The sequence below is a fragment of the Notolepis coatsorum genome, assembly GCF_963971535.1.
Source record: "Notolepis coatsorum genome assembly, chromosome: 5".
NCBI lineage: Eukaryota > Metazoa > Chordata > Actinopteri > Aulopiformes > Paralepididae > Notolepis > Notolepis coatsorum.
Genome location: NC_140169.1, coordinates 138,956,922 through 138,970,610, shown reverse-complemented (window position 1 = coordinate 138,970,610; position 13,689 = coordinate 138,956,922). Strand labels below are relative to the sequence as shown.

The window sequence follows — 13,689 nt, the reverse complement described above, 5'->3', positions numbered from 1 at the left end:
GTATTGCTGGACATTCCTGCCCAGCCTGTCATCTCACCGTATAAAGTGGAGGACGATTCAACAGCAAGGCAAGAGAGGAAGATGGAATGCACACAAGAGGGATGCAAACAAACACACATACATACACACACGCGCACACACACACACGCATGAGCATTCGCACAATGTCTTTAAACCAATAAAGCTTTTATATTCTCACTCCTCACTTGCACCACCTCTCACAGCAGTCATTACTTACTCATGGGCGTGCGTGCTCTCACGACACACACACACACACACACACATCCATTAGCGAGGCAGGGAGGTGGATCTTAAGAAGAAGCTGGTTGAAGAGCTTTGTGTGGACTGAGGTTTAATTAACTGTAGGGCTGGGTTTAAAAAAAAAACATCTATTACATATCCCTAACGGTATCGACGGTGGAATCGAATCAGAAAATCGATCAGTTGGGAGATCAGTGGCGACGCCCGCCTCGGTCCTGCTGGGCTGCGGCGTGCGTTCCCCCCCCCCCCCCCTCGCTCCACGCGGCATCGATCGTGTCTCCGGAGGGGGTTTCCACGGGACGGGAAGCAGCTAGTGTCAGTAATGCAACACGTACTGTGATAAGCTGCCAGGAAGACGGCGTGGAGCGAGTCAATAACGTCTCAGGAGAAACAGGCGGCGCGCCTGCGGTGGAAGTGATGTGTTCCTCCCCAACGGCGTGACCCCTGATGACCTCTCGGCTGCATGATGCCATTAGTGCTACATCTGTGATCATAAGAGAGAAGGAGCCCGTGTGTGTGTGTGTGTGTGTGTGTGTGTGTGTGTGTGTGTGTGTGTGTGTGTGTATGTGTATTATGTGCACAAGTGTGTGTGTGTGTGTGTGTGAGAGACAGAGAGAGCGAGTGTGTGTGTGTATGTGTACAAGTGTGTGTGTGTGTGTGTGTGTGTATGTGTGTGTGTGTGTGTGTGTGTGTGTATTATGTGCACCAGTGTGTGTGTGTGTGTGTGTGAGAGAGACAGAGAGAGCGAGTGTGTCTGTGTGTGTGTATGTGTACAAGTGTGTGTGTGTGTGTGTGTGTGTGTGTATATATATGCGCATGAGTGTGTGTGTGTGAGAGAGAGAGAGAGAGAGAGAGAGAGAGAGAGAGAGAGAGAGAGAGAGAGAGAGAGAGAGAGTGTGTCTGTGTTAAGGCTGAGCCCGAACGTTCAAACGTTCGTTCGGATTTTAATTAATGGGTTCGAACCTTCGCCAAAAAAATTTAAAAAAAAAGAGGCGGGCGTCACCACTCGGCTCAATTATTCATAGCAGCTGTAACGGCAAGAAGTGGGAAGAAGTCACCCGTGTGGAAAAAAACACTTTAAATTAGCGGAGGATAAAGGAAAGGCTGTGTGTCAAATGTGCGGCAAGCACTTGGCATTCCACGGTGGCACATCAAATCTGGCTGCTCGTTTAAAAAATTTAAGTATTGGGCGCTAATTAGAAGTATCGCCATTCCCCATGTGCAGGCTGCTGCGCGGTGCCCTGTTGGCCTGGCCTCAAATAAATGTAATAAGAACAAAATGATATAGGCTAATAATAATAATAAGAACAAATTCATTATTTTAGGTACATAAACTGGATCTGGACGGCTGGGCCCACCTCCTCAACCACGCAGACACTACTGCAATTTGATAATAAACCAATGAGCGAGAAGAGAAAGGAGGAGTTATTGGACTCCATTGTGGACTTCATTGCTTTGGACATCATCAGACAGTCAGTACTGGATCTAACTACCGATAAATGGATTTTATGGATTGGATACACATTTATGGAAAGTTCAAGCCCGCCAGACCAGAAAGCTTCATGCAACGGCTATTCCAATTCATACAGCGATGTTCTACCGGGCCGGCGGCAGAAAGTGAGTCTGCGTTATATGATATTATGTCTGACTGCTGCTGTCGGACCGCGATACGGGTCATCTATTCACTTTATTTTCTTCTGACTGCTTCGTTTACATGTTTACATGAACAGCCACCACTGTAAATAAAAAGATATTCACCGATAGACTATGCAATGCCGCCCCCCCATAGGATCTATAATGATAAAATGAATTAATAAAAAAAACGAACGTTCGAACGTCCGTTCGGAAAAACCCTGGCGAACTCCGAACCCTAAAAACAGGGTTCGGGGACACAGCCTTAGTCTGTGTGCGTGTATATGTGCACAAGTGTGTTACGTGTGAGAGAAAGAGAGAGAGACAGACAGAGACCGAAAGAGTGTGTGTGTGTGTGTGTGTGTGTGTGTGTGTGTGTGTGTGTGTGTGTGTGTGTGTGTGTGTGTGTGTGTGTGTGTGTGTGTGTATATATATATGTGCATGAGTGTGTTTGTGTGAGAGAGAGAGACAGAGAGAGTGTGTGTGTGTGTGTGTGTGTAATTGTATATGTGCACAAGTGTGTTACGTGTGAGAGAGAGAGAGAGAGACAGACAGAGACCGAAAGAGTGTGTGTGTGTGTGTGTGTGTGTGTGTGTGTATGTGTGTGTGTGTGTGTGTGTGTGTGTGTGTGTGTGTGTGTGTGTGTGTGTGTGTGTGTGTATATATATATATGTGCATGAGTGTGTTTGTGTGAGAGAGAGAGACAGAGAGAGTGTGTGTGTGTGTGTAATTGTATATGTGCACAAGTGTGTTTGTGAGAGAGAGAGAGAGAGAGAGACAGAGAGAGAGAGAGAGAGAGTGTGTGTGTGTGTGTGTGTGTGTGTGTGTGTGTGTATATGTGCACAAGTGTGTTTGTGAGAGAGAGAGAGAGACAGAGAGAGTGTGTGTGTGTGTGTGTGTGTAATTGTATATGTGCACAAGTGTGTTTGTGAGAGAGAGAGAGAGAGAGAGAGACAGAGAGAGAGTGTGTGCATGCGTGTGTATCATGTGCCCGTGCCCTCTGCCCTCTCCCCATGTGCTGCTCTGTGCGTGGTGTCCTGGTGTGACAGTGTTAGCAGGCGGCATGCTGGGTCACGCCAGTCCACTGTGGAGCAACACAGAGGGGGAACCAGGCGTACAGCTGGAACACAGCATCACAACGTACTGCAGGTGTGTGATCAGACTCTTAAACCACTCCGCCTCCAGATGCTTCCAACGGAGTCATGTGACTTGAGGTATAATAACAGTTTGATTCAGTTTGAATAAAGGTCTGTGTGTGTATGTGTGTGCGTGAAAAGATTCACAATTAAATCAATGCTCTAGTCTAAACCAGCCTATACAACAACACATAATTATTTTGATTAAATAAATACACTAAGTGAACTGGCGGTCGCGTTAATAACGAAATCAACCTCTAAATATACGTTTCAAGTCTCCTATTCAACTACACTCACTGTACCGTGGGCTCGATTCAGTTAAATAAAATTTTAAATAAATTAAACAGATGGGTGGGTGGTCGGATGAATCATTCATTAATTCAACCTCCAAATCCCTCATCTGATTCACGAGACAAAATGATAAAAGTCTATTATGGCGCTCGACAGCTTGACGAATGTGCGTCGTCGTTGAATCCTTTGTACAGTATTCGAGAGAAAGAGAGAGACTACTGCCTGCAGTCAAAACAAAGAGAGAGAGAGAGAGAGAGAGACTACTGCCTGCAGTCAAAACAAAGAGAAAGAGAGAGAGAGACTACTGCCTGCAGTCAAAACAAAGGGGGAGAGTGGGAGAAGCATCTGGGTATTGAACAGTGACAGGAAAGTCGATACAAGTTACAAAGGGGTTTGGCGGGCGACTGATCTTCCTTCCTCTCTCTCTCTTGTTTTCACATTCCCTCCGTTTCATTAATCTGGCTTCTCTTCGGCTGACCGCCATCCATCAGTCTCCACTCCAAACCATACAACACAGGGGGAGGGGGGGGGGAGAGAGAGAGAGACAGAGATAGACAGAGAGAGAGAGAGAGAGATAAAGGGAGAGAGAGAGAGATAAATAGGGAAAGGGAGGGAGAGAGAATGAGAATGAGAAAGAGGGTGGGGGAGATAGATAGATAGATAGATAGATAGATAGATAGATAGATAGATAGATAGATAGATAGATAGATAGATAGATAGATAGATAGATAGATAGATAGATAGATAGATAGATAGATAGACCTTGAGAGGACCAGCCACCCAGTTGCATCATCTAAAAGGTCTAAATGCATTTATATAACAATTATATCCAAAGCACTTTACTACTTAGTTATGACTCACATTCACCCGTTCACATATCGCCAGCGGAGGCAGCCATGAAAGGCCCCGACCTGCTCATCGAGTTAACAGTTAAGGGTTAAGTGTGTCTCGCTCCGGAATTGAACCGGGTACCTTCCAGACGAGAAATCTTCCTCCTGAGCCACTGCCGGGAAGAAATACAGTATGTGTGTGTGTGTGTGTGTGTGTGTGTGTGTGTGTGTGTGTGTGTGTGTGTGTGTGTGTGTGTGTGTGTGTGTGTGTGCTTGTGTGTGTGTGTGTGCGTGTGCTTGTGTGTGTGTGTGTGTGGACAGATATAATTCAAACAAGACGGGCACAAGATTGCGACGGTCAGGTTCTGAAAATGCATTTCAGAGTCAATGGGTTGTGGCTTGTAATTTAGTTTTTAAACGAAAGGTTCCATAAAAGGATAAATGACAAGTAGAGGCACAAATGTGCACACACACACTCGCGCACACACACACACGGTACCACACACATTCAGAATGATCTATGAATGACAGCCCAGGCGCACGAAGGAGCACAGTGTCACACACACACACACGGAGAAAGAGCCTTCACACATCTTTAGCCAGGATGCACATGAGAGCACACACATCCAAGCCCATGTCCTTTAGCTGAAAGATGCTTTAATGAAGGATGACAGCAAGATAATAGGATAGCACCTGCCTTCCTCACACACACACACACACACACACACACACACACACACACACACACACACACACACACACACAGTATCAAGTTCACTGGCCTACCTCCAACTGTCCTCTCAGCTCCTTGACGTGGGCGGAGTCTTGGGATAGCTCCTCCCTCTGCGAGGCATCGGCCAGCACGTTGACGGTGGTCTCCGCCTCCGGGAGCCATTTGAGGAAGCCCTCCAGCTCCCTGAGGGAGGTCTGCAGACCCTTCAGCTCGCAGTCCAATTGGGCCTGCCGGTCGCTCGCCCTGTCAATCAACGCCGTCGGGGGCCAATCAATGCACAGTGCACACGTATGGAGGACGGGACAATCGGGACATGATGAATGAATACAGTTTGTCTGTGTGTCAATCAAGGAGTATAGATGGGTCATTATTGACCCCACCCCGTGTCGGCTCTCGAAAGAGTGATGGTATCGAATGGTGTACGTGTGTACGTGCGTGTGTGTGTGTGTGTGTGTGTACGTGTGTGTGTGTACGTGTGTGTGTGTGTGTGTGTGTGTGTGTGTGCATGTGCGTGTGTGTGTGCGTGCGTACCTGTTGTTGATGCTGTTCCAGGCGGCGTTGTGATTGTCCGTCACCTCCTTGATCCTCCGGGTGTCGTCCGCAGAATACTCCCTAAGAAGCTGATTGGACAGCTCGTTAAAGGTCGCCACGGTGACCTGACCTCGGCCCAGGTCGTGAAGGAACGTCTGGAGACGACGACAAACAAACAAACAAACGTGCACTCAATTAAACCTCAGTCTGCATGAGGACAAGACAACGCATGGTTTAACCCATTCACTGCCACACGACAGCCGGTTATAACCCTTTCACTGTGACGATACAGAAGGTTAGCCCTTTACTATCACACAACCGACGACGGCGATGCTCCATCATTAGCATCATTAGCTCCGCGGATGCGGAGCCATCGCCGTCGTTTGTGTGATAGTAAAGGGTTAACCTTCTTGTGTCGTGTGGCAGTGAAAGGGTTAATGAACCGCTAAAACAACCACGTAAACAAAATGTCACTTTAAAAAATAGAAAGTCGCTTTAAAGGAAGGAGGTACTAATAGTATAGTTCAGATATACATTAAGAGTTAAAATTGTAAATTGTATAGTACTAGTGTACATAGGAACCAGTTTCTCAGGAACTTAGCATGTCTTTTTTTACCATGCATATCTTGTGTCTTACCTATTTAATTTTTTCTACGTTTATTTTTTTCTATGCCTATTTTTATTATTGTGTTTTGCACAATCAATGCGGGCATGACCACCCGCATTTCACTGTATGCCCTGGTATGTATGTGACAAATAAACCTCTTGATTACCGATGGTTGTCTTCAGTCCTTTGCCCTGTGTGACAATACTGTGTGACAGTCCACGTTAGTCTATGAGTAGCCTGATCATTACAGGCCCCTCAGGTTCATCTTCTATTAACTAAAGGTTTATCCGCGCCGGCTTGATAATAACTCCTTATTACATTACAGAGCTTGTGACAAGTGAACCCAGGGGGTAAATAAGTTGTGCCCGCCGTTCATTGTGTTAGACACAGTTGCCCTCTAGTGGTCGGTCGCGGTAAGACCCAGCCGTGGGGGCCAGTCATGATTAAAGCAGAATGAGTTATTCTGAAACTAACTGCCAAGTCATCATCAACAATTACCATGATGGATGACGAGGACGCAGGTCTATTAGGGTCCTGCAGGCGTAATGTATTATGGACAAAAGATTAATGTGCTCAGGGTCCATCTTATGCGGCCGTTACGAGGGGTTATCGGGGTGAAGTTATTTCTTCTCGATTAGAGGAGTGGGCAGTTCACTCCCCTTGAGGAGGAGCTCGTCTGTTGTTCGGGCCGGCCTCCCAAATTGTCCTTTCTGAACTTGAATCGACCCCGAAGGCTAATAGCTTTTTTTTTTTTTTGTAAGCCAGAGTTCTTAACTTAAAGCCCCACAATTCCGCTGAATGATATTTTTCTAAAGCATTTTTTAACCCAGACCAGAATTGAATCGAAGCAATTAAGCGAGAACCTTGGCCTGGTCTGGCCTCGATATCTCACGGGACAAATCGTGGGTCCTGGCAGAGTCGGGGGCGGAAATATTAAACTCTACAGAGTCGATGACTTCTCAACTTCATTTCACGATACACTCGTCTGTCACTCGCTTGTCGTGCCGCCTCTGTGCGGAGTATGCGAGGTCCTGTCTAATCATTCTGATCATAGACGGCCCATGGAGAGGTGTTGGGGCCTCGGCGTCTCGCTCAAGGACACGTAGGTAGAGATAGTGGGCACCGTAGACGTAATACCAGCCACCCCTTCACTTGCTCGCAAAATGGAATACACGCTCCCGTCGGTACTCGGGGATCGAACCGGCGACCTTTCGGTTACTAGTCTGACTCTACCTCTGGGGCGCATGGAGTGTTTCTGATTCCACACAGATGGATACGGATGCGGTTGGTTGGTGTTTCTCCTGACCTTGTTGTCGGTGAGCTGCTTGGTCAGGGGCTCGGTGGACGGCTGCCCGAGGTGGTAGAAACGGCCCTCGTAATCCAATGCCATCATGGACCCCACGTCCTGCCTCTGCTCCTCCCACTGGTCGCTGTGGCCAATCATGTTGTCCAGCTGGTGGAGACGCGCCTCCACACCATATTGGGTGCTGTCCCATTGGCTGCGTACCTTTTCCACTGGAGAAGAACACACAAACACACACACACACACACACAGGTGATACAAAAGCAAAAAGCTTAGAGTTAATTCAGTTGGGATTCAGGTGTTGCTTGTAGATGCGCGTTGGTAAATGTCTGTACATTTCTCAGTGATGGATGTGCGGATGTCCAGGTTGGACGTCTTGTTCTTGATGTTCTGGGCCAACATGAAGATGTCCTCCAGCTGAGGGTGCCGCTGCTCCAGGTCACTCTTAGTCACCTGCCAGGACAACACACACACAGACTTGCACATTTATTTATATAAAAATAAAATCTCTCTCTCTTTCTCCTCATCTCTCCACCCCACCCTCTCCTCCTCATCTCTCCTCCCCACCCCACCCCATCTCGTCCTCCCCACCCCCACCTGCAGGCGTCCCATGGTGGTCCTGATCTCCTCCGTGTCTCCCACGGTGACGATGTTGGACTTCAGCATCTGGGTGATGAGCAGCAGCCAGTCCGCCAGCTCCGTGGCCGTCTCGTTGAGGTCCTTGGGGGCCACGGTGTCTGGCGTCGTCGGGGTCTGGTGGAGCGGGTCCTCGCTCACTAGGCTGGCCATCTGCACGGCCGAGGGGACTGAAGACACTGGGGGGGAGGGGGAGAGAGAGAGAGAGAGAGAGAGAGAGAGAGAGAGAGAGAGAGAGAGAGAGAGAGAGAGAAAGAGAGAGAGGGGGGGGGGTCACAACATGGCGTCTATCGAGCTCCTCTGAAGGTGAATGATGCAATGAGTATGCAAGTGTAAAATAGGAAGCTCACAGTATAATCATGTTGCAAACAGTACATAGTACCAGTGGTGGAAGTACACCGTGCCTAACTTAAATAAAAGTAGAAATACGCAGATAAATTAGTACTCTGGTCAAAGTAAAAGTCCTCCATTAAAATTCTACTTAAGTAAAAGTATTTACTATTGGATGTACTTAAGTATCTAAAGTAAAAGTATACATTCTACATGACATCTGTGTATTCCAGTGCTTGGGAGCATTCAATCCTGGATCCATTGACCTCTACAGGTGATGTTAAAGTGGTATGTGGTCCAGTTATGCTGCTCTGATTAAAGGTGATGTTAAAGTGGTATGTGGTCCAGTTATGCCGCTCTGATTAAAGGTGATGTTAAAGTGGTATGTGGTCCAGTCATGCTGCTCTGATTACGTCCTCTTTAAGTTGACAGGCTTCAAAAGTGAACGTATAATAATCTTCATACATTTTTGCCACGTTTTCTATGCAACGTTTTTTTCTTCAAAGTAACTAGTAACTGATGATGGATTCAGATAAATGTGGTGGAGTAAAAAGTACAATATTTCCCATTGAAATGTAGTGGAATAAAAGTATTTTTAAGTTCCCTCAAATGAAAATACTCATGTACAAGTACCTTACTTAAGTACAGTACTCGAGTAAAAAAAATACTTACTTTCCATCACTACATAGCACCAACCGTTATAATGAGTTTCATAGGCCTCGTGTTATCGACAGCGATCAGTGACATGATGGTCTGTACCAGTAAACGCCCGTGAGTGATGCAGTAGCACGGACGTACCCAGCTGCTGGTGCTGAACCACGTGGTGCGTCCACAAAGACACGGGTTTCTGCAGAGATTCCTTCAGCCGGCCGTCCAGAGCCTTCCAGTCGGCCGCCAGCTGCTCCACCTTACTCTGCACACAGGAGAGTCAGCGTTACAAACTACACCAAGTTTCAAGTGTAGTTGTATTTGTCACATATACTGAAAGGTACATTACAGTGAAATGCTTGGTTCTGTATGAGCCTCCTGACTGAGATTGTGCTTCATACAGTAAAATAAGTAAAAGAATAAAAGACCAAACACTATACAAATTGTACAATAGGGCTGCACGATTAATCGATTTTTTTATCGAAATCGCAATTTGGAACGATGCAATTATCAAATCGCAAAAAAATTTAAAAAAAATTGCATTTTAAATTTTTTTTTATTATTAATTACATTTATTTTAACCAGGAAGTCCAATTTTGATACAAGATCGGTTTGGGATAGGGAGGTAAGGGGTTTTAGATTGTGTGTTGTGAAGTTTAGACTTCAGAGAGGGAGAGTAAAGTACAGGGAAAAAAAGTACCGTTGGGTACCGGTATCGATTCCCAGGTAAAAAGAAACATTTTCAGGCTCGGTGTGCCGAACAGACCCACAGCGTAGGCCAGATACAAGCCGCATTTTACAATAAACCTCTGTGGGGCTGTTTAATTTTTTTTATTATAATCGCAAATTTAATCGCAATCGCAATATCTGTCCGAAAAATTCACAATTAGATTATTTCCCAAAATCGTGCAGCCCTATTGTACAATATACAAAACTAAAGTACAAAGTGCAAAGAAACGAGGTAGCGATGTAGTGCAAATATTTTAGTAATAAAAAAGATAAACTACTATGGTGTAATTGTTAAGAAGTGTTTAAAGTGTCTAATGTGAATGAATGTTTAAGGTGAATGTTTAAAGTGAGTGTGTGCAATGAATGTAGATGGATGGGTTAGTGCTGCATAGAGTCATTGAGCATCCTGATGGCCTGGGGATAGAAGCTTCTTCTGAGTCTCTCTGTACTGGCCGCGTGTATGCCTTCTACGACGGAACTGCGTTTCCGCGTTCGAGTTTTGCGCTCTGATTGGCCAGGTCATGTGACATGTGCGCCAATCGTGGGACAGCAAGTTCTGCGCCTATTTCCGGGTCTAACAGCCTGCAAACTACCTGGCGTTCTATCGCCATGCTCTAAGACAAACTCTAACCTTAACCAACTTCGAAAGAGTGCCTAAGCTTAACCGTCGGAATCAGGGCAGGCGTTCTATCGCCATGCTCTAAGACAAACTCTAACCTTAACCAACTTCGAACAAGCGCCTAAGCTTAACCAGTGTAGAAACTTGCGGTCCCACGATTGGGCGTACATGTCACATGACCAGAAATTACCTGGCCAATCAGAGATGCGGAAACGCAGTTCTGTTGTAGAAGGCATTCAGGCGTACTGGCCATGAGACTCGGGTAGCGCTTGGCTGACCGCAGCAGTGCAAAGAGGCAGTTGTTTGGGTGGCTAGAGTCATCATTATAAATTGGTACAGCTAACAAATGTAAAGTCAACCATATCACTTTGGGATCATCATCTTAAAAAGTATTCTACCTCTAATCTTGTATGAATGTGCACGACACCCACTATCTTTACAGAATCAGGTTTGAAAACATTAATCATCTCAAAAACTCAAAAATAGACTTCGAGAGTTCTTCGTCTGAAGGATCAAAATACAATCTTGGATGTTATAAGAGACATGAATAAACTAATGGAGTGTGCTTCAGTGCCATATCCAATCATCCTAATCAAGACTTCCAACCCCCCACAGTGCCTTCTGGGTAAAATGTCATGTAAATGCACTAATTTGCCTGAGAGTTCTGCTAATCAAGGGATGGATATGCGTGTTGTGGTGGAACTGAACTATGGTAATCGTGACCTTTTCCTGCGGCAGGAGCTGCTGTCGTCTCTGGAGCTCTATGGACCGAGCCAGCAGCTCCTCCAGCTCCCTCTTCCTCTCCTTCATGGAAGCATCCAGAACCTGACACACACACACAGAGCAGTAACAAGAGGGACGCATCAGAACAAAACATGCTAACATAATGGTAAATGGACCGCAATTACATAGCAGCTTTCATCCAAAGCGCTTTACAATTTGTTCCTCACATTCACTCAAGACATTCGCACACCGACGGAGGAGGCGACCTGCTCATCGGGACACTGCTGCCCGTGAGGAGCGGGAATCGAACCAGGAACCGTCCGATTACCAGACAACCGCTCTCTACCTATCCTGTGCCACTGTCATCATGCGTGGTTAATCATGCACGTGGTCAAATCGTCGTGGTTGATACAAATGTATCGTTAAAACATGGCTTGTCAAATACAATTTAGGTTAGGAGTTCGGTGAGGACTTGACTTTCTCCGGCCAGGAGGACTGGGTCATGGGTCAAGCTAATGGTGGAGGGAGAGGAAAGGAGGATACAGGAGGGGGAGGGGTGATCAGGTGAGGGGAGAGGAAAGGAGGATACAGGGGGGAGGGGTGATCAGGTGAGGGGAGAGGAAAGGAGGATACAGGGGGAGGGGTGATCAGGTGAGGGGAGAGGAAAGGAGGATACAGGGGGGAGGGATGATCAGGTGAGGGGAGAGGAAAGGAGGATACAGGGGGGAGGGATGATCAGGTGAGGGGAGAGGAAAGGAGGATACAGGGGGGAGGGGTGATCAGGTGAGGGGAGAGGAAAGGAGGATACAGGGGGAGGGGTGATCAGGGGAGGGGAGAGGAAAGGAGGATACAGGGGGAGGGGTGATCAGGTGAGGGGGAGGAAAGGAGGATACAGGAGGGGGGAGGGATGACCAGGTGAGGGGAGAGGAAAGGAGGATACAGGTGGGAGGGGTGACCAGGTGAGGGGAGAGGAAAGGAGGATACAGGGGGAGGGATGATCGGGTGAGGGGAGAGGAAAGGAGGATAAAGGGGGAGGGGTGATCAGGGGAGGGGAGAGGAAAGGGGGATACAGGGGGAGGGATGATCAGGTGAGGGGAGAGGAAAGGAGGATACAGGGGGAGGGATGATCGGGTGAGGGGAGAGGAAAGGAGGATACAGGGGGAGGGATGACCAGGTGAGGGGAGAGGAAAGGAGGATAAAGGGGGAGGGGTGATCAGGGGAGGGGATAGGAAAGGGGGATAAAGGGGGAGGGGTGATCAGGGGAGGGGAGAGGAAAGGAGGATACAGGGGGAGGGATGACCAGGTGAGGGGAGAGGAAAGGAGGATACATGGGGAGGGGTGATCAGGTGAGGGGATAGGAAAGGGGGATAAAGGGGGAGGGGTGATCAGGGGAGGGGAGAGGAAAGGGGGATACAGGGGGGAGGGGTGATCAGGTGAGGGGAGAGGAAAGGAGGATAAAGGGGGAGGGGTGATCAGGGGAGGGGAGAGGAAAGGGGGATACAGGGGGGAGGGATGATCAGGTGAGGGGAGAGGAAAGGAGGATACAGGGGGGAGGGATGATCGGGTGAGGGGAGAGGAAAGGAGGATACAGGGGGGAGGGATGATCAGGTGAAGGGAGAGGAAAGGAGGATACAGGGGGAGGGATGACCAGGTGAGGAAAGGAAAGGAGGACACAGGGGGGAGGAAGGCGTTAAGAAAAGGCCTTGAAAGGAAATTCCACAATGACAATATAGAGTGATATATAGAGTGATACAGTATATAGAGTGCAATCTAGCGCATCCACTGGGTGAGGAATTAGCAGCGGTTTTAGAGTGATACTCTGTACAAAGTGGCTGGCGGCGAGTGTGGGCCTGCGCGGGCCTGTATGCTACGTATACGTTGGTATAAAAGAGCTGTTATGTCTGGTGCTGCCGGGGCGTGGCGGGGGAGCGACAGGTAAGTTACGGTCCAGTCTTTTTGGAGGCAGAGGGGGGAGAGTTCATCCCTCCTGACACAGGCTGATGGATAAAGCCGTTACTCAGTCTGGTGGAGCTGGCTCCGAGGCTCCGGTATCTCCTCCCAGGTGACACTGAAGAGGCTGGGTGTGAGGTATGGGAGGGGTCACTCCAGGCAGGTGTTGTAAAATGTCCAGGAGGGAGGGGGAGGGGGAGGGGGAGGGAGAGGGCAGTGATGCAGCTGGTCAGAAAGCTCTCAATGGCCTCTTTCTTACTTTTGCTTCTGGTAAAGACGCTGCTGGGATTTCTTGGCCAGTGCCGTAATGTTATTAGTCCAGGAGAGGTGCTCTGTGATGTACACAGTACACAGCCAGAGGTGTGGGTGTTTGTGAGGGGTGTTGGGTGTGGGCAACGACAAAATCCTCTGTTTTTCCCTACATTTAGGGAAAGACTGTTATCTTTGCACCACATTGGCCTATTTTATTTTATTTTATAATTATATTCTATTCCGCTTCTATTTTTTATTTAGTTTATATTCCATTTTATTTTATTCCACCTTTTATTTCATTCCACCATAATTGTCTGTCCGTTAATGTCGCACCAAAAAACGACCAAATCAACAACTCCTTGTATGTGTTAAACTACTTGGCAATAAAGACCTTTCTGATTTCTGGTTCACCTCATTCTTGTAGTTCATGTAGTAATTTTTTTTGCCGACTCCACCACAGGTTGTATCAACGATGCCG

The 13,689-nt window shown here is 47.5% G+C and overlaps 1 protein-coding gene across 1 annotated transcript in view; it reads right to left on the bottom strand.

The window, feature by feature from the left end:
- LOC311229107 (utrophin-like) overlaps positions 1 to 13,689 on the bottom strand; it is a gene marked incomplete at its 3' end in the record, with an annotated part of 228,255 nt that overhangs the window by 188,918 nt on the left and 25,648 nt on the right. Inside the window, 7 exon segments of the mRNA XM_084315124.1 lie at positions 4,937 to 5,126; positions 5,415 to 5,569; positions 7,328 to 7,536; positions 7,660 to 7,777; positions 7,922 to 8,139; positions 9,089 to 9,203; positions 11,010 to 11,111. Coding sequence (XP_084171250.1) covers positions 4,937 to 5,126; positions 5,415 to 5,569; positions 7,328 to 7,536; positions 7,660 to 7,777; positions 7,922 to 8,139; positions 9,089 to 9,203; positions 11,010 to 11,111 — 1,107 coding nt within the window.